Raw genomic sequence first — 25,542 nt, 5'->3', positions numbered from 1 at the left:
TTCACTGCATCTTTCCAGCTATTGCTACCCATGCTAGCTAAATTAAATAAGCTCATGCTAGTCCCACATTCATTTTCCTGTATAGACACATCTGTAGTGTTTCCTGTCAAATTTAGAAGGCTTTCGTTTTAATCCCAAGGGTAAGAACTCGCATTTGATCTAAAAATCTCTAAAATCTGCAAAAAGTGATGGAACTGTCTTCAAATTGGAATAAATAAGAACCAAACAGTATATCTGTTGTTTAAACATGATGACCCTATAGTCGGTCTTTTCACACAAAAGGGCTTACTTTGCTGGTTTTAAGGACTTATGGCTCAGGGTTGTATATATAGTATCAAAATATTGCATATTGGCCCCTGAAACCTGCATTTAAATCGGACTGCCACTCTGTCATTCATAAATGAACAGATCTTAAACTTCAGAGGGTCTTCTGTTAGCGAAACCTGTAACCTTCCATTAACCAAGCTGTACTGCTGTTCTTGAAAGCCACTCTTTCCAGTTATCTGCACACTCAGTGCAGTCTTGCCAGGAAATAGAGCTTTTTTGTCTTGTTGACCTTCCCTCCTCAATTCAGGCAGCCCCTTGCTGGAGTACAGCTTGTTCAGTCTACATGTTCAGTCCTGTCTTAGCAATGTTCTTAATCAAACAGCATTGGAGCTAACTGAGCTGCTTGGTGAGACTACAGACCTTAAATCTAGAATATATGGATTTCTTCAGCACAAGCACAATCAGAGGTATAAAAAACTGTTGCAGTGTAGCAGAGCTAATGCTAATAGCAGTATCTGAACTTGGTCAGAATTTGTCAAAGAAATCATTGATATAAATGTATTTTAAATTGAGGGGGTCTATTATAAAGACCTGCTATCATACCTAATATAAATTTAATCTGATGCAAAAAATAAAATGACCTTGCACAAAGGTTGAATTACAGAAAAGACTGAGATAAGCATCTTTCAAAGAATAAAAAGGGGAAAAAAACCCCTCCAAAAACCTAATAGCTTCCTGGAAGATTTTGATAAAACTGGGAAGCAATATATTTGGGAAATAAGTTTATCCAGACTAATACTTTTTAAAGCTTTAAATGTTGCACAACAAATTTGCATGGCAGGTAAGTGTTGCTGGCTGCAGTTTACAGATGGCTGGAGCCCGAGGCATTGCCAAGATTCAGATCTTCAGGTTACCTGTATTATACTTTAATTATAATGTTCTAATGTTTCTCAGTACTGGTACTCAAAGCTGCAAGTGATTCTTGTTTACTGAATCTTAAATACACATCTTCTTCATGCCACTGAAGCCTGATTAAGTGCTCAGGGGATTAACCTCTCATAGTCTGAAAAACTGTCTGCAGAACACTTGGAGAATCTAGATGAAGAGTGTGAAGAAAATATTAAACATGAATATACAACATGGTGAGGATTGGAATGCTAAGGTAATAATTAAAATATAGACTAGTGGAACTATATGCTTATTCCCCCCCAGTGAGTTATCCAAGCTGGTTCCAGTCACTTAGGCCAGATATAGATATTACACTTTTACCAGTATACGTAATCAGAAACCGATCTAAACCTGTACCAGAACAGATGTTTGACGTGCACAGACTGGCTTAAAAACAGCTGAACTCAGTCTAAGGCAACCTGCAGGCCCCCCACCAAAGGGCAAATGTGTGTTCTGTGGGCTACTGAACTAAACTACGCTGCTTACAGAAAATCGCAAACTGAGATTCTGCTTCAGGCTTTTTGAATGTCTGTATCTAGCCTTAGTAATGTGTATAAAAAGTACAGCTATTTATGCAAAATCTAGAGGCAGAGATCAAATTTTGTCTTCAAAGTATACAATCCTTTTGTCATTTTTGCATTTGTGATATGTTGTATTGGATAAATAAGACATAAAAGGACAGATCAAGCAATTATCGTTGTGCAATTTAAGTTATGTTAGCCTTTCAGAACACCAGGTACTTCCACTGATTTGTAGGGTTAAAGGAAGATAGGAGGAAATCATATGCCAGGGGTTGTCAACCAGAGGTATGTGTACTTGGACTGGTCCTAGGGGGTAAGCGCGTGCAGACGGGGATGAAACGCTGCTGCCTTCCAGGAGCAGGGGCAGGGCAGGGCAAGGGCAGTGACACCCCTCTGCAGGGTGGGGAGGTTTGCACGCAGCAGCCACCGCTGCCACACCCCACCGTGCAGAGGGGTGCCACTGCCCTCACCCCAGCCCAGTAAGCTTCTCTGTTGCACCCCGGCCCTGCTCCTGGGAGGCGATGGTGCTCCATCCCTGCCTGCCCATTCAGCATCTGGCCACTGGGGGGTGCTTAGACTAAAAAAGTCTAAAAACCCCTGCTCTGTGCCACTATAGAAAGGGTTTGTTTCTAGTGACATTGTTGTGCCTGTACTTGATGTAGTAGTTCAAATAATTCATAAAGGGTGCTTGCAGGCATAACCCCCCGTGCCCTCCCAAAAAAATGGTGCTTTACTTTAAACTCCATGCATTCCCACACCTAGCCCTGCGCACGCGCAGAAGAGGCAGCATGTTACTTCAACTCAGCTTGCCTGATATCTGTAAAGATCAGGCGCTTCAGTGGGGATTTCTTGGCACTTTGATCTAATAGCTGATAGAACCAGCTTTAGCTAAAAGTGCCAAAAAGCCCCTCTGATCTTTCCAGATGCTGCAGAGCCAGGCTGAAGTAATATGCTGCTGCTTCTAGTAAAGTGTGGTTTTTGTTTTGTTTTGTTTTTGTTTTTTTGGGGGGATTACCACCTGCAAGCAGCCAAAATGCCCAAAGGCCACAGGCAAAATTGGTGACCCCTTCGTGCCTAACTACAAAAAAAATCATGTGATAATAAAGCCCATGTGATGAAACACTTACAGATGTCTCCATAATATATGTAAATGTATTTATGCATATAATATAAATGCATTCTGATGTGTATTTGTGTGAAGCTATTACAGACAAGCGAATGTTAGGGGAAACCTGGGAGGAAAAATCTGTAATTGTCATTTCTTAAGTAATCAATGGTCATAACTAGAATCCAATAAAAATGGGATAAGAATTTGGCTACGTGTTGCCCCTTCAAAATGATCTGCTGTGGCCAAATGCTTGTGATCCCCATGAGACCTTTCCTTTGGAGCCCCCCAGGACTCCATCTTATTGCCCTTCCCGTTAAATGTGTATATGAGGTTTGTGTGGAGATTTGGAGTGAGATGTATGCTGATGACGCTCAACTCCGCCTCTCCTTCTCTTCTGACCCTGGCCCCACAGTCTCAATTCTTTCCCAGCACCTGGCTGCAGCTGGGAACTGGAGGTGGATAAATCAGTGAAAACTGAATCCAGACTAGGCAGGTGATTGTGGTAGGCAGACCACTTGACTTTAGCGGGTGGCAATCGGCTATCATCGGTGGAGTTTGGACACCCTTGTCACTCGTGTTCACAAACTTGGGATCCTCCTGGATCCTCTGCTGCACCTAGATCATCAGGTGGTGGCTGTGGCTAGGAGACCTTTCATGCAGTCCATCTCTTATTATACGCTTCCCAAGTCTTTTGTTAGGAGTGGAGGTATATACATGGCGTAAACAAACTTGGCAGATAAGGGGTTCGTTTGACACATTTTTGACAGCAGTCCAGAATCATAACAACCCAGTGCTCACATCTTTTTATGTTTCTAACCACTTTTTCAGTAGCAAGCCAGGTGATTTGAAACTGGGTCACCATAGGCATAGCTGCCTGGGAAAGGATTTTGCATCAAAGGCAATTACACAGAAATACTCCGGAGGCCACTTTTTCCTCTCTTCATTTCAGAATTTCATTGTGTTACAAGTTTTTTTTCTTTCTCATTATCCTCTGCACAGCCTGAAATAGTGCCTTAAATTGCCCTGCCTTTGTTAGGAGACTAGGTCTGTGTGACAGAATGGGCAGGAGCTTAGTGGACTTTTGTGTCATTTATAAAATATGTGCCATATGTGGTATGATAGAGTGAGTAAATATGATACGGACAGAAAATGAAAGATCATGTTGCCTTGTTCTTCCCTCCACCATGTTTTCTGCTGCAGCATTTTTGTCCAGCTTGCTTTTGTGCTGTTTTTTCTTGTGATTGTGCTGAGTGAAAGTGGGGTGGAAATCAGTTGGGTTACCTCAGCAATTAGCCAGAAAAGTTACTGGCTAATAATGTTGATTTAGCTCTGAAAGTCCAAGGGACTCTTGCTTAAAAGCAGAGTCTGGGGCCACAGGAAAAAGGCAGGATAGTGCTTTGAGTTTGAGTTTGAAGAAGGGTTTTTTAGTACACAACCTGAAAGCTGTTTGCCTTCTGAGATGCTGGGGCAGTGGAGCTACACCTACTGAAATCTGGCAGTCCTACAGGAATCTGAATTAGTGAGTTTGGAGTCGTGGTGATGGTTAAGCAATTGGCCTGTATTGGCATGTCCTTTCCCTGCTTAGGTGAAGGCAAATAAAGCTTTTGTTACTACCTTTGGGAGAGATGCACCTGTGACTGTTTTACAAAAGCCAGAGCCACCACTTAGGAGATCTCTACAACAATGTATTAAGCTGCAACTCAGAATAAAAAGGTCTGCACAGGGGTCAGCGAGCAGGACTTATATTCTTTGCATGTTGCTACTTGTTAGTTTGGGTGTGCAAATGCATGTGTGCATATATGTGTGCAGGGCTAGATTAACACATAGGCAAACTAGGCACATGCCTAGGGCCCTGAGCTGTGGGGGGAACCGGCCCTTCCCTCCATGGTGGCAGCGCAAATGGCCCTGTCTCTCTCCCGTCCTTCCCTTCCCTTCCACCAGTCTTGCCCCAGTGGTAGCTGCTTACTAACATGTGCTCCACACCCCAGTCGCCACAGGTGGCAGCACCGGGGTGGGGAGAGGGGTCTTCACCCGCCTGGGGCCCACAACTTTGTTTGCCTCGGGCCCATTAAAGGGTTAATCCGGCCCTGTATGTGTGGTTGTTTGTCCTCGCCCTTGCCTTCCCTGCCCCGCTTCCAGTTAGTAAGCTCTGTTTGCAGTTATGCATTCCAAAAGTATGTTACCTGCTGCCCTAGACAATGCCAGCATATGCATAAAGAGCTCTATCTCAAGGTGATCCAGAGAACTCAATCTTAAATATGTTTTCTCTGGAGATCAATTTCCCCATCCTTTGTGTCCAAGTCTTTTGAGAGATCACTTGGTAAATTGTTAATCTGTACACAATTTAGAGCCCTTATATGCACATCAAATTATCAGAAGCATCCTCAAGGCAAGGCTTTTGATACTGGCCGCAGTTTCTTGGTCTGGGAATTGTTAAACTGCTTGCCAGTGACCTGAAATGCTGGTCCTGGACTCCACAAGAGCTATCCACTAAGGAAGGGAGCAAGTGTGTCAGGTGATTAACTATGAATAGAGGATCATCAACAACATTATACAGAGGTGTGCTCATCCATCTGTTGCGTCAGCCGGGTCCAAGATTCATTAGGCAGCAGCACAGTCATCAACAATATTGTTTCAGGCTCTGCAGAGACAGTTTACAGGAGGATCAGAATATAAGGAGTAATGAAACTTTATCTGCCTCCTTACTCTTTTGACCTAACAGATGTTGAATTTGTCCTTGTTGAACTACATCAGAAGGGGAAACCTGGATAGCCCCACAGTACTGGAGACCTAAAGGGTTTTTGCAGGAAATATGGAATTAATTGCCTGTGGGTCTCTCAAAATAGGGGGGGAAATTACCTCAGCCACTGTAATTTAATTATGATTCATGGATATTTGATGCTAGTGTGAGCAGGTTAAATCTTAAAGATTGCTGCAGAGAGCTTTTTGTAGGACAGAATATTGGACCCATTAGCTTAAACTACAGTTCAGCAGTTTGAATGCCTTGTCTTCTAACTTATGTTTTAAAGAAACAACTTTTAGAGGGACCAAAAGAAGAGTGTGTGTGTGCATATGCATGCGCCTGCATTGGTCATTTTGTAGCTTAAAACATTGAAGGTTTATAAATAGGTATTCTTGTTTTTCCTTTGCATTTGGGCTCTCCCTGCTTCCTTTTCTGTGTGCGATTGCAGTGCAATTTATAATACAGCTAGGTGTGGGCGTAATTTACGTATGAGGTTTCCCTGCTGTTCAGTTGGCAAGGGACTGACTCAGAGCTATTTAACAAAATTGAACCAGCTTTCTAAAGCAACTACATAAGCATCAATCCTCTTTCAAGCCTTTCCACCCCCATACAAATCCTGATCTCCAAGGCCAAAGAGGACTCGGAGACACCAGCCATACCATGTTGTATATAGGTTACTTCTGCAATATAGAGCAGTAGAGTGATTTCTAGAAAAGAACTATAGTAGTAATATATATGGGGCGAATCTACAGACTTGAAAGGAATAATTATAGTAAAATGTGTGCCTGCCACCAGAGTTTTAATACACGCTATCTAATTTTAGTTTTCTCTTAAATAGAATAGAAGAGAGAGAAAATATTTTATATGGTAAGATTAAAAACTCAGTGTTCCTTAAATATAGTCTACCTATTATGTCATTGCTTCATCAATGTTATCCTAGAAGTATTGTCAAATGCAGTTTTGCAGAAACAAGACATGAGCATTCTGAAAACTGCTGATGGTGGTGTGGTGGGTCGGTGGATAATAGACTTATTTTCAAGGGCTGCTTTTTGGTTTTTGGCACTGGCGGTCAGGTCAGGAACTTCCATCCTGTTGAATGACAAGTTGGCTCTTCTCACTGCCAAAAGCAGGACCCATTCTCCAGATCATTAACCAGAGGGAAGACATTTGTCAGCTTTGGACCGCTGAACTGGAATCAAAGGGGATAGATAATGGTTGGTACTACACGGCTTTTACCATGAGGAAACCTACCATGATGCAGTATTTCTGCCTGCTGCCATAGCAGGTGTCACCCTTAGTGTAGGGGTAAGTGGATATTAATGAGAGATGAATACAAAAATGGAGGGAGTTTGATTTTGGAATGAAAGAGAAACTAGGTAAAAAGGACCTCCAAGCATTTACTAGTATCTCATCAGAATCTCAGAAACACATCTACTCTTACTACAAATGCTTTTTAAATTGAGAACTCTTATTAGTCTGAATGTGAGCAGCCATTTTTGTAATTAATTCCAATATTTATAATTTATGAAAGACACGTATATGGGACGAGATCACAGGAAATGAGCCACAGAGGAATGAAGACAGTGGGATTCACTCAATGGTTCTGTCTTCTGCCAGTTTGTGTTTCCTTCTGAGGTTGATCCTATTTCTCAATCTCTGTAAAATTGCTGGTTTTTCCTGCTTGCCTACCAGGCTCTGATTTTACCATTAAAAATTAGCCTGTTGGAAACTTGATTTTTGTCTTCCTGAGAAGCCTACCACAGATCATAGAACTGTGAAAATGTGAGTTGTCCTCCTATCATTATTATTAAGTTTATAAAAAGGCACTTCAAAAAGAATTCTTCTGCTAATATCTGCTCCACTCTCTTTTCCTTCCCTTATCTGAACTACACTCCCTGCCATTCAATTTAATATATTTCTGGGCTCCCTGCAAGTAAGTTGTACAGGGTGAATTCTGTCTCTGTCAGAAGTCTAGTACTAAATTGATATGCCATTATTATAAACACTGTTTGCTGCTGTCACACACTCTTCAGGGGTGGTTTCAGTTTTGTGTGATTTCACAGTGTTTTTCAGTGAGTTACTACAAATGGAAGAGACCATTTACTGTTTTCCACTTACTACTAAGAGTACAAATGCTTGACTGCCTTATTTTGGACATCGTATTGAAAACTGAATCATTTTGATGGAATATGTGTCCCAATCACTGTTAATCCCACCTGCTAAAAAACAAAATTTTCTTTTTTCATATTTTAACCTTTTTGAAGTCTCCTCTTTGTCTTCCTCATTTTGGAGAAATATAAGGACAAGTTTTTAGCTGTTTGGGTTAACAAATGACTATCTGCATATATTCACATGAGAAACAGCTGAAGCTTGAGAGTCTCTAAAGCAGTGGTTCCCAACCTTGCAAACTTATTTGAGGTTGCAATGATAAAAAATGGGGTTACAAAGACACTCGTCAGTCTTGACTGATTATGATGAATACGTTTCTTATTTGTAAGTATGCAACTCCTGCACGTAGCAGTTATTTGTCCACACAAGACAGTTGCAGCTCCGACGCAAGGCACTTGTATGTTACAGGAAGCTGACATAAAATCAGTGTATCGATACTGGGTGAGTGAAATATGTTTTACATGAATGCAAGACATGAAAGCGGAAATTTGATGAATCGTTCCTTGTTGATTTTTGTCTGCATCATTTTGGGATTGCAAAAAATTTCCGATGTTTAAATGTAGTCATGCTGAGGAAAAGGTTGGGAAGCCCTGCTCTGAAGCTTTCATTTTGGTGCTAGACACCCATCTCTGTGTAGGATCACCTGCTACCTTATCAAATCAATTGTAACATAAGATCAGACTCTGTCTGGTGCAGAGAGGCAGTTATGCTAGTTTCTTACTAACTTGACCACCTCAATCATGCACTGAACTTACAATTATTGTTTTATATAAAAGAAGCAAATTATTATTGACACGTCTCTTATATCACTATCCATATATCTCAAAATATATGGTAGGCTGCATTTCATTACCTTTTATTGCAATAAAAAGTAGACATTCAAGTAATGTGACTAAAGGTACTTCCTGAACAAAATAATAAAAAATGGTAGCATAATACTAGAGCATGCTTTCAGTTTCTCTAACTGTAACAAATGTGTTTATAGAGCATGAGATTCTGTATAAGATAAAGACCAACTAAAATACACTAACATTATAGTAAAACCCATCATTTTTAATATAAATGGAAGAAAATAATTTCAGTGTTCTTCCTCCTTAGCCTCAATTGCTACTAACTCAATTCTGGACCTTTCTTTATATCTTTACAATTTTATTAGGCTTATAAAACAAAACAGCCAGCAAAATAATTTCAGTACAAACCAAAGAACCATGACCTTAAGCCTTCCTACTTCATCCTCTTCACATAATTATCAACTCCAAAACAGAGAATAAAGAGAGGGAGTTGGACTTTACCAGTGTGAATGTGTATTAGCTAGTCCAGTGGTGTCCTCTTCAACTGGTGTGGGGCAAGTCTGCAGACGGGAGCCAGAATGTAGAGCGGTATCACCTGGCCCTGGGTGGATCTGGAATTTGGCAGGAGCAGTATTAATTGCTGGAAGTCCCAGAGCTGAGATACCTGCTGTTTTGCCCACCCCCAGATTTCCAGCCCCTGGACAGCCCTTTAGGCCCAATGACATGACTTCCAGATTCAGCCCCCAGGGTCTGGAAACTTAGATGCAGGGCAAGCAGTGGCAGTGTTAATTGCTGCAGCTCTGGGAGCCACAACAATTAACACTGCCACAGCTCACCATACTTCCAAATGTCTGGACCCATGGTGAGCCCTGTGGTCTGGATGGCATGGCTCTTCAGGCCAAATCTTGGTCATCCCTGGGCTAAGCCACTGAGTTTTATAATCAGGAAGCAACCATGAACTACATGACAGTTTGACATGAATGACTGTCTGCTGCAGAATTGATGAAATCACAAAATGCTTCCTTACTTGTGGTCTCAGCTGAAAGTCTTGAGACATACACAGTCCACTGTGCCTCTTGTTATCACTACTGTGTATTGCAAACATAAGATTTTGTAATGTCTGCAGAGCCTGTTCAGAGAAGATGCAGGATGTTATTTCCCCAGATATTGGGATTTGCTTATGAGTTTGTGTTGGCTCTGAAATGCCTAGTAGGAAGAATGATTTATTTTAAGCTTGCAGAATCCACTGTGAAATCATTTTTGGACTGTCGCCTTTGCAGCACCAGAAAAAACAGCCACCGTATCAATAATGCCTGCATTTGGGAGTCAGTAACCAGGGGAAGTCGATAATTACATGTCTGGTGCTTACTTCAGTTCTGACACTTTAATCTGATTTTTAAGGAGCAAAAAGCTTGAAAAAAATCCACAGTTCATCTTGTGTAGACTTTGCAAACAAGAAATGGGAATTTGGGGGAATTAAGTGTGTTAATGCTTTTATTCTAATAACAAAATAACACTTGGATGCTCGTCAGTAACCATACAGCAATCAACCCTAGCGTCTGGTAATGAAACAAAGGTCTTTTGTGGAGGAGTCTAATGTCAAGGAGGGAATTTGAACGAGTTGAAGACTTCGTTTCTATCCTCCTTGAAATGTAGCTTTTTGTCAGTATTTCCTGTGAAAGAGACAAAAAGAAAATGATGAATTCTGATTGCTGCAATCTGTTAATTTTGTGTCCTTATTTTGTTTCAGTCACTATGCAGCAGGTAGCCAGGACAGTGGCAAAAGTGGAGCTTTCTGACCACGTGTGTGATGTGGTGTTTGCTCTCTTCGACTGTGATGGTGAGTGAGTTTCTTTTTTAACTTATTGTCACCCCTGTTTGTATTCCCAATATGTTGCATAATTTATAAATATTTTTTAAAAACCCTCAAAGAAACAAGCTATGTACTGCTCTGTGTTCATTTCAGAAATGTTTAGAAGGCATATGTTGGCTTATGTTCAACAGACTTAGCAGCAACAGAATAATAATCACCATTTTGCACCTGATAAAGCAGAGATACTAAAGGTAACATTGGTAACCAGAGGCAGTCAAAATGATTAAAATTTGGATATTCTTTTCACTTAGCCTAACTGGATTTTGGGGGTTGGTTGTTTGGTTTTTTTAATCTCTGCTGTGATTTTCATTTCTCCTCTCCAGGCTGGCCTCTCCTGGCATGTTTATCCATTTCATGGTGGTTTTCATTGTTCTTTTCACAGTCCATCACAGTGTGGTCTGTTAAATGTATGCATCTTTCCAGAGGGGTTCAGTGGTGGTGCACAGTGCTCCTTGAAGGTTTAAACACTGTTGAACTAGATGTTTGAATTGTGTGAGAGACTTTTTCATGTCAGATTTCTGGATGGACAGCTTTCTGCAGAGAAAAAGCAGCTTACCTTCTTTTTGCAGAAACAATAGTCATTTAACAAAACTAGCAATTATGGTCTAGTGTTGGTAATAAAAACATTTAGCATTTGCATTTTCAAAGCTCTATACAAACATTAGCTAATTAATGACAGGAATGTGCATTGCCGTACAGGAAACCTGAAAGTTAATCCCAAAAGCCTGCTTATGCAGAGGCTAGAAGCACTTCAGGGTAGCAAACTCATCATGTCACAGTCTCGGGTTGATTAACAAAAAAAATTACAAGATTTAAAAAAGAGTTTTCAGCCATCTAGGATGATAGCTACAATGCAGCTCAAGAGTAGGCCCTGGAAGCACAGTCAATGAACAAAATGTCCATCTTCCAAATTACTGTATAATTTGCAGCCCCTTCCTTCTCCTTCCCCTCACTTCAGCTTCTTCACACATTTTTTAACTTTTGAAGGAAATTTGAATTGCTTCTTTTCCGTGGTTAAACAGATATTTCTGATTCAGTCCTAAAGCCACAAGTTAGGATTTGAGATTGGCATGTATCCAAACCTACTCAATTTGGATATTCCCAGAAAAATCTGAGAAATATTTTGATGTCATACCTTGTAGGGAAAATACTCCTATACTCAGGGAAATCTCTCTGCAAATATAGGATTGTAGCAAAAAAAAGTAAACACAGATCTCTATTTTTCACTTGGCCCATATATGCAGACATTTCTAGATAGATAGGTATAAAAAATTTGCAGAGTTGTAAGGAATTTCATTTTTCCCCTGATACTTTACTGGAATTTCTTTGCCCACATTTGCAGTTGAAAGCAGTCCAAAAAAACCCACCCAGATCAAAAAGTACTAATTTATTAAACGTGTAACTAATGTGGTTCCTAGTGCCTGCCTGTTTTGATCTGGAAAACATTATGCAATTTAACTGGCTCATTGTCTGAAGAATAAATATAGCTGCTGATATTTCTTACAGACAGCTAGCTTGGATGGTAAACAGGTGACTTGGGTGTGAGGGAGGGAGTTCAGAAGCAAGGACACTATCCCAGTTTTATGAGGTTTACAGTTGCAGCCTATTGGAAGTAGTTCGGTTTGCTTTCCTGTGAAATGACATGGAAGTTAAAGTTTAATGATGCTGAAATAAGTGGCTTACAGATGGGGGGGGAAAAGATTGCATCAAGTTTACACAAGGATCAAACAATAAATATAGCATCAAGACCCTATTTTTAGAAACAATCCTGTGGTGGGGGGAAGGGAGTTCGTTACTTTTCCATGAAGTAAAAAAGTTGCAGAAGGAGTTATATTTTCAAACTTCTCTCAGTTTGACAATCCCCTTAAACCAATCCGAACGAGTAACAGCTTCCCTGATGGAATGGTACCGGGGTCATTTGCTCTATGCATCAATAGAACAAAGCAAGGTTGTTGAATACCTTCAATGGTATTATTATTATTTAGATTAGAGCTTTTTAAATCAGGATGGCCATCAATCTTTGCTGTCTTTTGAGTATTTCTTGGTTTTTGTACTGAGCGAGTGTGGAAAAGCCTCTACAATGAAGACACAATTAGGATGAGACAGCTTGCCTTTTAAATGATTGGTAAGGACGAAGGAATAAGCTCCGAGGATAGACCTGTCAAGAATCCGTTTTCTTTCTTTATCAAGAGGTCCTGCGGAAACCAACATCAGCCTACAAAATTACCTGGAAGCTAGATAGGGATTTCAAGGACTGTATACCAACCAAGTCACATTGAAATAGAGGCAATGCATCATGTTGTGTGTCTGACTCAGGTTTGCAACCATCCTTTCAGAGTCTGTCAGCATATTCATTAGAAATCCAAGGGACTATAATTTATCGTGAAAACTAACATTGGAATGAAACTTGGCAACATTTGGCTTTGCATACATATATTTAAAAATAATATAAATATAAATTTAAAAAGCATCCAACTTTTAAATTACTTCAGTGGAGCCTCCACAAGAAATATCCATGTTCACAATCAACTCAGACTCTTGCTTCTGATTTTATTCTAGACATCTAACATTGAGTACTTCTTTTTTAGTGTCTTTCCTTTAACTACTTTTCCATCTTTGTAAATTTTATTTCTCATCTGTGCAACTTTTCTATCTTAACACCTCAAATGTCAATCCTGTATGAAAAATATAATTGCAGGATAAGATTGGATTTCATACAGGACCCTAGATTTCTTTGTGGCAAACTAATCCAAACTCTATAACATGGCATCATGAATGAAATCAATATATATCTTTGCACAGCAACTGGAACTGAACAAATACAGCTGTTCAGAAAACTTCTGTCCAAACAGATTTTTTTCATTAGAAAAAGGTGTTTTGACTAAACTATTATTTTTTCACAAAATCACATTGATTTTGACAAATTCCTGTGAGGGGGAAAATCAGAAATAACATTGAAATAAAAATTCTAACTTTAGAAAATGTTTTAATTTTACCTGGTTTTCATTTGTTTGTTGTACATTATTTCCCAGCAGTCTGTAGTGCTAGCAGTGGTCATGTAAAAGCTGCTATTGTTTTCCTAAACCAGTTGTCTCAAAATTTCATTTTTGTTTGGAATTTGTTTCACATGAAGTTTTGAAGCAACTGTTTACTCCAATTTGAACTGGAGCAAACAGTTAACTTCTGATTTTTTTCCTGAAACAGAAAATTCAAGTTCCAGCTAGTTCTGTAGACAAGTAGATGAACTATATCTATTTTAAACATTTCAAGGTCCTGATAATGTGTTGCTGGATATAATATGCTGCTTTAGTATAGGTATATGAAAACTCTGCTGAATTATACATGATCGCAGATGGGCGACTTTGCAGTGTCAGGGGTTTTGCCATCTGAGTTTCCCGCACACCCAAATTAAATGCAAGATTTCTGTTGTTATGAAAAAAACTCAGACCTTTGGAAACAAAGTTGTTGAATCTGTCACTGAAACTATGACAGCTCCTTCTGCCATGTATTTGGTTGGTGAACGTTGCATCTCTAAGCCTCTTATTCGAATAAACCACAAAGTAAACATTTTTAAAACCAGTAATTATTTCAGTTAATAATTGGGCCTTGCCTGGGAAGGATATGACATTGTAATAGGCAAGAGAGAGAATATTTTTTTTAAATCTACTATTTTGCTCATCATGTTGTCCTGAGAGATTACTATAAGGTAATAGCTCATAATTTGTAAACTCCAAATTATATACTATATTAATTTAAGATACAGTGTCGGAGCCCTCTCCTGGCACTCACCATCATGTTGGAAAAGAAGTGCTATTGTGACACCAGAAATACAATGGCTGCCAGCTCTGAAATGTCCATTTAGTTGAAACGTTTTAGCTACAAATACAACTAAGTTTGTACATTGCCAACATTTGATCTTTCAGGAGACTGAAGAAAACATGAGCCACTTTGATACTTTTCTCTGAAGGAAATCAAGCTTTTGGCTCCAAATATTTTTAGGCTTCTTATTTTTGTACTCTTAATAATTTTTCTTTTTCTTCTCTTAGGAAATGGAGAGTTGAGTAACAAGGAGTTTGTTGCCATTATGAAGCAGCGACTTATGAGAGGCTTAGAGAAGCCCAAAGACATGGGATTTACACGACTCATGAGGGCAATGTGGAAATGCGCTCAGGAGACAGCTTGGGACTTCACCATGCCTAAACAATAACCACAGACAGTGGAAGAAGCTGGATTACCACATGCTGATGGGGCCATGCGTCTACCTGTGCTGCTCTGGCAGTATGTCATGCCATCAAGTCAGGTGTTCTGCAGATGAATGTTCATCATGCAGATATCTCCTGGATGACAACCTCGTTGCTACACTGAACTAGAAAGAAACAAAGACAGTTAACTGAGATTTCTCTAAACACCTTAATGGAAATTGAAGCCTACTGTATATTTTATCTTGCTAGTGCTTTTGCCTCTGTGATATTTATCTCTCAGGAAAATTAATTATCTCTGTGTATTGTTTTGCTTCTATGCTGTAGTCTGCATCCAACAAACCTAGGGTATTGTGTAGAACATAATAGTGCCAGAAAAAAACATTGGTCAACAGTGCAGTTAAGTGCATCAAACAGTGAGAGTGCTGAAGTTGTTTATAAGAAAGGCAGAGATAAGGGTGAGAGTAAAACCTCAGAACTTTCTCAAACCTGATTTTTTTTCCCCATGAGACGAGATTTTATCTCACAGGTTTCTATGAAATGAGGATGGTATGCATGCCCCATGACAGTTGTTGCCTTTTATATAAGGAGTTAAGAATAATGACTATTTTTTTTCCCTGGCTTTTTCCTCTATCACAAGAATCTTACAATGCCTAAGCACCTGCACATATATGCCCTTTGTAATTCTTTTTTAATAGGAGACTTCTTCCCCTCTGGGATTATTCTTTTGGACACAGCACATTGGCTTAAAAATGTTAAGTGAACGCCTGACTGCTTGTAAAATATGGCTTTAATTATATTGGTTCACAGCAAAAGCAAATATTCTTATTTCACTTATTTTATGGGAGGAATCCTTGTGACTTGTAGCAGTTTGATTTTGCATTGGCAGCAAGCCCATAAAAAGGGTAATTTCTGCTGAAAATGAATGCCTCCTAAAAATACAAGAAGTAAACACAACAGTCAGTTTCAGAGAAGGTTAGAGTTGTGTTTTTTTCAATTATTACTTGCAGGTAAATATTCTTGCTGTTTTGAAAGAATCCTGCAAGAATTTTTACATACAGTGTTTAGCCAAAAAGAACCCTCAACAGTACTTATTAAAGAACTGCCTTTCATCCCAACACCTCCCACTATCCCAGCTGGAAGCAGTAATGGTCTTGAGGCTGATAGTCAGCCAAATCAACACTTGCTTTGTGGACTGTCACCAGGCCTTCACCTGTGGGTTCCATCTCACTTTATTAACTTTCACCTAGAATTTTTGCTTCCTGAAAACAGAAGTCCATCTTCTCCAAAGCAGTATTGAGGGTAGCATTTCTTCTGCCTCTGTCCTGAACCTTCCCCTCCTCTGTAATACCACAGCCTGTTCCCCAGAAGCAGTCTGAAGGGCAGACTGACAGAGGCCTCTTCCACAATTAGCAGCTAAGGCAGGGGTAGGCAAAATACATCCTGGGAACCAGATCTGGCCTGCCAAGGGATTTTATCCAGGCCACAATGGGTGCCTCGGCCCCTCCCAGGCCAGGCATGGGGGGCAACGTAGACTATGACGTGCGGCTGGTCCTGCCAGTAGAGGTGCACCAATATATCGGTCCAATATTGGATCTGTACCACTATAACAAAAACTGGCTGTATTGGGGTGGAGAAGAGGGAAGGCAGCTCCCACTGCTGTTTGCACCCTGGGGGGGGGGGCATGTGCTCCCCAGATCTGCACAGGGCGAGCTGAAGCAGGGGCTACATGGGGCTCTTCTCGGCAGGAGCTGGGCTTGGAGTGGGTGCCAGCAGCTCTGGGAAGATGCTGCATCCATGTCAAATTTCACTGCCACTCCGCTCCCAGTGCCGCCACCACCAGCTGCCCTGCGCAGCCCCGACTTTTCCCAGCATATGGGTGGAGGCAGGGTGTTGAGCCAGGGCTGCAGCTGGCAGTGGCGGGGCTGGGAGCGGAGCAGTGGCAAAATTTGGGGTGGATGCAGCATCCTTCCAGCATTACCTACCCCCTCCTGGGGTTGAGAGCAGTGGTGGGAGCCACCTCCCTTGATGAGCCATGGCTCTGGCCCCCCTCCCCACACCGCCCTGCCTGGGCAGTGCCAGCCCCTGCCCCTCCCTCACTGTGGGGGGCACTTATCTGCTGCACCTGCGCCCCTTCCCTCCCCACTCCCCTTTCACCACACTGGACTTACCAGCTGGAGGCAGCTGTATCAGAAATCAGATTGGTATCAGCCAATATGCCTCCTTAAATATTGGCTGTCTGTATCGGCCCCAAAAATCTATCAGTGCACCCCTACCTGCCAGCAGGGCTGAGGTGACATGACAGCTAGGCTTGCTTCCCAGCACCCCTGCAGCAGCAGCTCCTTCAAGCTGCTGCTGCTGCTGCTGGTGTTGCCACCCCCAGACCGACTGCCCAGGCACCCTGGTCTATCTACCCCACACCCACTGCCAGGGGCACTGGACAGAGTGTGCAGGCAGGGTCTCCATGGAGAGCAGCATGTACCCACACAGGCAGGGCACACTTGACTGGGCAGATGGGATGGGACTGTGGGCAGGCAGGGAGCAGCCTCCAGGACTGGGATGGGTGGGTGGGGGCAGGACCAGGGCTGGGATGAGGGTCATGGGGCTGGGGCCTGGGGCAGAGTCATGATCTACTGCCCACACATCCCTGCAATGGGCACCGGTTCCACAGGCAGGTGTGCATGTGGGGAGCAAATCGCAGCTCTGCCCCAGGCCCTGGCCCCATGCTGTCACAGCTCTGTGATCCCAATCCCAGCCCCGAACCTGGCCCTGCCCATCCATCCTGCTCATGGACGCTGCTTGCCGTCTGCCCGCAGTCCTGTCCCATTTGCCCAGCTGAGCGTGCCCTGCCTATGCAGGTCCTGGGCCAGTCTCCATGGAGACCCTGGGATAGTGGGGCAATGACAGCACAGGGCTGAAGCTCAGGGCAGAGCCGCGATCCACTCCTTCCACACCCCTGTGGAACCGGTGCTCATCGCGGGGACCTGCGGGGAGCAGATCATGGCTCTGCCCTGGGCCCCCGCCCCATGCTGTCACAGCCCCACAATCCTGGCCCCACCTGTCCATCCTGCTTCTGGATGCTGCTCCCTGCATACCCACAGCCCTGTCCCATCCACCCTGTGCAGCACAGACCAGAACAGAGCCACTTAAGGAGTTTTGGTGAGTTGGGGGTGGGGGGAGTGCTGACCCAGGCTGTGACAGCTCACCAAAACTCCCAAGTAGCTCTTGCACCCAAATTGCCCACCCCTGTCATAAGCATTTAATCTGCCCCTTTCTTCTGAGCATGTCCCTCCACTGTAATATCATAGCCTGTTCTCCTAAAGCAGTCTGAAGGGAGGACTGACTGAAGCCTATTCCAGTTAGCCAAGGGATGGGGAAGCATGAGGTAAGCAATGGGTTTCCCCCACAAGAGTTTTTTTTTTAAATGTAGGTTTTAAAAATTAGATACATAATGTCTAATCCACTGAGGCAAGTAGGTAGACCAGGGCTGTTCAGCTAGTGGCTCATGGGGCCCTGCAGTCACCTCTCCCACTGCTGTGTATTGGGGAGTGCCCAGGAAGAGGCCAGGCACTCCCAGTGCTGCCCACACAGGGGCAGAGAGGACTCTCAGGGGCCCTCCCACACAGCATACGTGCAGCCCAGGGGAACATGGCCCCTGGTCACAGTGAAGTTAAACAGACCTCAGAGACTCCAGATTGCAAATAGCTTGTAAGCATAGTCTGCACTAGAAAGATGTTACAGGAATAGTGGAGATGCAGTTTATAGTGGCAAGCTTAGGCGACTGGTAGAGGAGGCACGGGGAGGGCCTGACAGGGCTGTCCCTGCTACCAATGCTGCTGGTGGTGTCAGCAGGTGCTCATCGTTCCCCCCCTCCCCCCGACAGGGCTGTCCCTACCACCAATGCCACCAGAGGCGGCTGCAGGTGTTCGCCAGCTCCACCCCCCACCAATGCCACCGCTGGCATCTGCAGGTGCCCTGCCAGACTCGGAAGGCAGCAGTCGCCCATCGTGGCAAGAGTTCTTTTGTCAGTACAGCTTATGCTTTTTCCCCAGGCTATACTGGTAAAAGGTCTTTTATGCCAATGCCCCTATGTTTACAATAGGGCCTTGACCAATATAAAAAGGGGGTAAAGACTCTTTTTTATTGTAAAGATTTTGCTTTTTGCAGATGAATGCTGTGGTGTCTCAGAATCACTGCTTTTGAATTCCCCCCTTTGTAAAATGACTTCACCTTGCATCATCATATTATTTTAGGCATAGCTTACCTGCATTAGGGACTCATTTTTTCTCGGCACTGAAAACTTGGCCTTTAGAAATGGCTTTAACAATTCAAAATACTGGAAATGCTCTGTTGTCCCCCACTGCCTGAGCCCAGGAAAGCCGGCATGCCAGAGGCTGGTGACAGGACAAGTGGTGTTTGCAGAAATGCTGACAGCTAAAAGCAGATCAGCTCCCATGTCTGGAGTAGGAAAGCATTCTGTGAGCTGGAAGTGTGCATAGGGGAGCAATGGCCAGTTGGGGCATATGTCCTTGTTGGGGATAAGAAGTAAACAGCAGCTGGGAGTAGGCAGATGGACAACTTTATCCAGGGTTTGTGGGAGGGTTATGCAGATGACAGTGCTTCCCTTGAGTGCTACGGAAAGGCCTCAGCAACAAAAGGGAAGCTTGAAGTAAACAGGCAGTTGGAGAATTGGATTTCTGCAAGCGCCAAGTCACTACTCTTCTTAGATGTGGCAGCTGGGAAGGGGTGAGACATTTGTCACAGGGATGGTGAGGGGGGGGAAGCATGTGTGTATCAGAGGCTTCTCTCAGTCACCAGGATAGTGATAAGGAAATAAAATCCTTGATTGATTGTAAGGCTTAACTGCCTAAATCAACTCCTGTTGACACGTGTGGGAGTTACCTGTGTAAAATCAGCATTTCAGCAGATCACTAGAAGCAGGGCAGGCTGCCACTATCTTTCAGCATGTGTAAGAGAAGTGTTCCCTCTGCGAGCAAATTCTGTCCAGAAACTCTGTCAAGAAATTGAGCTGACCAGCCTGCTGAAATCTCTTTTCCATTCCTTGCAGCAGCGTCAAGGGGCTGCAGAGAGGACACAAGTACCCATCTGTTCTCTGGGTAGGCACTGCTGAAATCTTTTCCTGGAGTGGAGTGGACATGGGTTCCTCTAAAGCTGCAGCAGGTGGGGTGGTGATCCCTCCATGGCAGCTGGCCTCCTTTGGCCTCTTCTGGAAAGCACTGCTGACTTTCTATGGTTAATCTGCAATTTAGAGCTTCTCCAGTAATTTCCTTTCCACCACTAGTGAACTTTGCTAATGTGTCAGCTGTACTTCAGAAGCAGCATTAGCTGACATTCTTACTGCTGTTGACACTCAAGTTACATCAAGTGGCAATTTAAGTATTTAAAAAAGCTTCTCTTAATATTCTTTAAGTGCTAATCAAGTCCAAGGTCTCCCGCTGACTGTGGTGCAGAGCGTGGGTCATTTCAAGACTATAATTTTCATATATTCAGACTGATCACTCTCTTTTTTGGAGAAAAATCGAGCTAGGGAGAGCCCCAGTAAACCATTGGTCACATGCCAATAAGCCCTCTCAAGTAAGCAACTTATTGGCATGTGGCCAGCATTGCACAGGATGTCAGAGGCATGGCATTTTTTGCCGCTGGGCTTCATGAAGGCTCCTTCAGTAGTATAAAGTTTCCTTTAGCACACAGAGCTGCAGTTCTTCTGAAACACACATGCATTGAAGACTTTTTACATGAGCATGATCAAGCTGCAGAAATCACAGATCATCTACCCAGGCCAGCATTGCTGAGATACCTTAAAACTGGATCATAATGCTGTTTTTACTCCATAAAATTTTACTTTCAGACTCTTAAGAGTGTTAAACGTTTAATTTCCCTTGGGTGCAAATCACCTAGCATGTATGTCTCAGTACTGCCAGATAAAAAACCATAGCTCCTTTCCACATTCACATTCAGTGTATGAAACAATAGCTCCCATCTGAAAGCTAGCAACTCCTAGTACTTTGTGTAACGGGGGGGGGGGGAATAGTGTTTTGAGTTCAGTTAATGTACTCATTCAGTGACTCTAGAGTATTAGTATATTTTATTTTCATATCCACTAACTTGGCCCTGCCCACCTTCCCTTCCAAGACATTTGATTTGGAAAGTGGTGGTAACATTGAAATTGTTTATTAATTATATAGTTACCAAATAAGGCTACTCCCTTACCGTTTTGAGTTCCCTGTGTGAAAGGAAGTGGTGTGTTGGTTGTCCAAAGGTGGCCATGTTATCATTGGCTTCATAGTTGCTTGTTTCCACAGTGAAATTTGAGACCAAAAGGGCATGAAGACTACTGCCTGCTTACTCCTGTCTAGCAAAGAGGTGAAATATTTGGGAGAGGGGATGAAGGTGTTTGTGCTACACTTGCCTCTGATCTACCAATTCCATAGACAAATAGATCAAGTAATGGTGGTTGACAGCCATGGAGCCTTCTCTGAAAACTGCACACCTATTTAAATTCCCCCCTCTCTTTTCTTAAACAAAATTTAAGACTGTTAAATCCCAGAGCAGGACTGAATCCATCAGAAAGCCCCTGTTGTGAACATGTAGGAAAAGGCACGGTGAGTTAAGCCCTGTTATCAGAGAGAGCCAGCCTGTCTCTAGGAGTCATCTGCTGTAGTAGGACTTTTCTCTGGTGTGTATCCTAAACAGCTCAGAGGGTGTAGAACAGCCAAAGACCAGTAAGCTTTAAGCAAAAAAAATTAACTTGTACAGGAGCCTGCAGGAGAGTGAAGCATCAGCCAGTCCTAGCTCGGGTCCTTGGAGAGAAAAGAGCAGAGCTATTCTCACTGTCCCAGCCCAGGTCTGCAACTGTGCAAGCCCATGTGCTCACAGACAGCTGGAAGCTGCAGAAGCATGGGTGAGCACTTGGTTTTCATCTCTACCCTACTGAGCTCGAAAGCTGGATTGATGGAGTAAAAAAAACTCCTGAGGACTGCAGGTACTGAGTTGCTTAGAGGGCACTTTCTCTATTGTATGAAAGGGGAATGTGGGATAGTTACCAGGATTGTGGATGTCAAAGAAGAAGAGCTTATCAGTTGCTGTGTAACAGAATGGCCCGCCCCTTTAAGGGCCAATGATCTAAAGCAGGGGTGACCAACCTGTGGCATGCATGGGCATGGCACACACCAGAGTGGGGAGGGGACAAGCAGCACAACATTAGATAGGTCAGGAAGCAGGAAACAGCAGCAGATTGAACAGGGAGCAAAAAGTAGAGGAGCAGACTGGATAGGGGGAGTAAGGCTAATGTTGCACACCTGCCAGAAAGATTGGCCTCCACTGGTGTAGGAAAGGCTAAAAAGGGTTTCAAGAGAAAGATGTGAATTCTGCAGTCAACCTTGAAGTGGTGAGGGGGAAAGGGGGCTTGAAGACCAAAAGCTTACCCTGAGCAAAGGGACTGTTTTGTCTGAAGGTTCATCTAAGTAGTTAAGGAGGATGCAAAGGAGAAATGGCATTTGGCTACTGCTGGATCCTCTGTGTACATGCGGGCTCAAGGCCTTAATAGCTTAGAGACATAGTAGAATGATTTTACAGAGACTGAAAATGACATGTCATGACCCTGTCAGTCAAGACTCTGAGGCCACTTTCTAGAAGATGGGGACATCTGGATGACAATGATGTGGTCATCGGCCTCTAAAAATTGCACAGGATCTGCTGTCACACTTTTGTTAGAAATATTATTAAAAATGTATTATCAATAGCAGATTTAGAAAAAAACACAGCTGTTAGCCCTCCTTGTCTCCTTAATGGGAGAGGGAAGGGGGGGGGGTTGGAAATTGAAGGGAAAACTACCAAAGGCTCTTTGTACTAAGGTATCATTCCCTCTTTGTTTTGCAAAGTTACTATCTCTTTGTTACAGTAAAGCATATACTCCTCAGCTTTTCTCATGCAGATAAAAGTAAATTACAGTTCTAACCTTGAGGCAAGAAAAATTTCAGACTCTTGTAACCTCTAATATTGTCTGCCCATGCGCAATAACCTAATACATATTAAGCCTATCCGCCCCGCATACTTAAGTAGTTAATTATAATGCACATGGGACGTATGAAGCGACATGTTTACATATATGTTTGTATGAACCGGAAATGAGTTGTAAAAGTTCCTCCTTCTGCACACGTGGTCAGGAGAGAGGGGATAAAGCCAGCTGGGCAGTTTCCCTCGGGGGCAGCAGAGTGTTTGATCTTTTGTCTCTCTCTCTGACCCTATTTGCAAATATATACCTTTTGTGTTGCTAATAGAGTGTGTCTGTGGCTGAAGGTTTTTTTTCCGCCTCCCGAGAAACGAACCGCGATTTTTACATCACTTTGACCCATAGTGTGGGGACTGGGCCACAGGGTGCAGGCAGGAAGGGGCTTCTTGTTACAAAGCTGCCTGTGCTTACCCTTGCTGCAGATGCCCAGCCCCTCTGCAGTGACTAAGGTGGGTATGAGAAGGTCAGCCAGGAGGGCTGCAGAAGAAGTGGTGGAGGAGATGGGTGACATGGCTCAGCTGTATGGTGTCCAATTCCCCATACTGCCCTAGGTCAGGTTAGATCTTCCCAGGCAAGATCCAATCCATGGTCTGTTGCTAACCCCTGCACAGCAGTTCCCGCTTGGCTGAAGAAAACAAGCGAGGTTGCTGGGCTGAAGTGGTGAAGAATAACTGTGGGCTTCTGGAGCTCTGCTATCCCATGGAGACCATGTGCGTTTCAGGGACAAGTTGGCAGCAGCAACAGTGCTCTCTGGATGTGTGCTTGCTTGCACTGCCTCTGAGATTGATGGTACTACACTTCTCTGGTATTTCTTATTTGAACAGCTCAAGGGCTGATGGCAGAGCAGTGCTGTTTTATCCGTGTTTTGCAGGGCAGCTGCAGCTGAACAGCTTATTGTTTGTTTAGTCAGCCAGTGGAAACAGAACCCAGATCTCGCATTTCCAGTTCTATGCGTTAGCCATAAAACCAAACTTCCTGTCTCCGAGAGACAGTGAGAGGCAGCAAATGATGGCCATGTAACTATACTGAAAAGGCTGAGATAACAGGAGCAATAGAGATCAGTTTTATCCCCAGGGTGGGGGGAAAGTGGGCTGATGCTTGGTCATGACCTGGGCAGAGTGGAGAATGGGCTACCTAATGCTGGAGGCCACGCCAGCAGCAACAGGACTTCTAAAAGAATGAAACAGATTGGAGGGAGCCCCAGGGCTGAGGCATTTCCATTACTGAAACAGCTTTGCAGACAGCAGCCTCTGTCAAACAAGGGATTCCTCTCTGCTGCCAAGTGAGTATTGCTGACTTCACCAGTATTAACTCCTTGCTGTTCAGGAATATTGGTAACGTATTGCAAACCAGCTGCCATCACTCATGGCTCCTACAGGCCCAATTGCACATTACAGGAGAGATGAGAGCTGTAAAAATAATTAACGGACATCTCCGTGTCAGAGCTGCAGGCACTGCAGCTAAAAAAGGCTCCAGGCAGGCTGTCAGGACATTTTTCTGAACAGGAAGCTGCTCTCTGAACTCAAGGAACAACTCTGCCATCTGCTGCCCAAAGTGAATTAAAGCAGCCATTTCTGCAGTCCAAAAGGATTTCAAGGAGAGAGGTAAGGAGAAACTGAGCAATCACTGCAGGCTAGTGCTCCTGGTTCAAAATACCCTGTGAATGTGAGGCATTAACCCTTTGCTTCCTGCCAGTCATTGCCTGGCCTGTCATATGTCAGGGCTTTCATATCCCTGAGCCAGGGCTACAGACAAGCAATTGAAAAATGGTAAGTGAACTGATACCTCTTGTCCAGGGCATTTCAATGTCATGGAAACAAGTTACACAATTAAGCCAAAGCCTATAAAATGGGGCTTCAACTTTTTAAAAAGAGTTTAATTGAGTGAGTCTCTGCCCAAGAGAAAAGTCAATCCAGAGACAAATACACTAGCCAGTACCTGTTCTGTCTTGTCCTGACACGCCCTTAGAACAGGGGTGGGCAAAATATGGCCCAGGGGCCAGATCTGGCCCACCAGGCCATTCTGTCTGGCCCATGGGGCCCCTTAAAAATTTAGAAAATTAATATTTATTTGCTCCTAGCTGCCTGTCAAAGATGACAGGAGCCAGGAGCAGTAGGACCCAGAGAAGCTGGTGGCAGGACCCAGCAGCAAGGCCTGCCCAACCCTGCCTCCCAGCCAGAAACCCCTGCCTAGCAGAGGTTTCTGGCCTGGGGCTATGGGGCTGTTCCTGTTTCCCTGTGCTGGAGAGGGAAATGTGGCCCTCAACAGCTTGCCAAAACTCGATAAGCGGCCTTCCACCTGAAATAATTGCCCGCCCCTACCTTAGAATAATAATCATTTTTTTAAAAAAAGCATACTTTCTGAGCTGACAGTGTCAGGTGTTCACTGTGTCTCAGAGAAAGGATGAGATTCTAGGGCCTTCAAAGGTTAAATCTGTAGCTGTGAATTCCTACCAGCACAAACAGCAGGTAAATGGACTCTCTTCTACCTACCTATGTGGCCAGTAGTCCTCCCGCTGAATTCAGCACTAGCTCTGTGTACCAGAGCTGCCATTTCAGATGGGCACAGCTGTGAGTGCGTTGCAGAGATCTAAAACTGCATGAAAGCCATCTGTATGCTTCAGCTCCAAGCAGCTGCAGTCTGCTAACATGAAGATTTATTTTTAATAACTGGCCTTGACAATGGCTAAGTTGCATCTTGTTTGGGGATCGTGCTCTGGCTGTGTTTCTGACCAGCCTCCTGAGATGAGTTCCTGTCAAGTACATGGAGGCCTGGGGATCATGTTGCTCTTGCATGTCCTGTCCAAAGCTATCCATTTAACCTCAGCAGGTTACTACTAATCCAGTCCCAGAGTGCAGCAGTGCAGTTCTCTGTGCTGAACACCACAAAGG

At 43.5% G+C, this 25,542-nt stretch overlaps 1 protein-coding gene across 4 annotated transcripts in view; it reads left to right on the top strand.

Annotated features, from left to right (window-relative positions):
- The window catches only part of MICU1 (mitochondrial calcium uptake 1), a 243,587-nt gene extending 223,098 nt beyond the window's left edge, over positions 1–20,489 (top strand). For all 4 annotated transcript variants that reach the window (XM_090058755.1, XM_090058756.1, XM_090058757.1 and 1 more), the window contains 2 exons: positions 10,298–10,387; positions 14,467–20,489. In XM_090058755.1, the coding sequence (XP_089914881.1) occupies positions 10,298–10,387; positions 14,467–14,627 (251 nt within the window). In that variant the 3' untranslated portion in view covers positions 14,628–20,489. The remainder of the gene's footprint in view (positions 1–10,297; positions 10,388–14,466) is intronic.
- Positions 20,490–25,542: the final 5,053 nt, after the last annotated feature.

Source organism: Crocodylus siamensis, chromosome 7 (assembly GCF_052110815.1).
Source record: "Crocodylus siamensis isolate JL-2025a chromosome 7, ASM5211081v1, whole genome shotgun sequence".
NCBI lineage: Eukaryota > Metazoa > Chordata > Crocodylia > Crocodylidae > Crocodylus > Crocodylus siamensis.
Note: the sequence above shows the minus strand (reverse complement) of the source record. Positions and strands in the feature narration are given on the sequence as shown.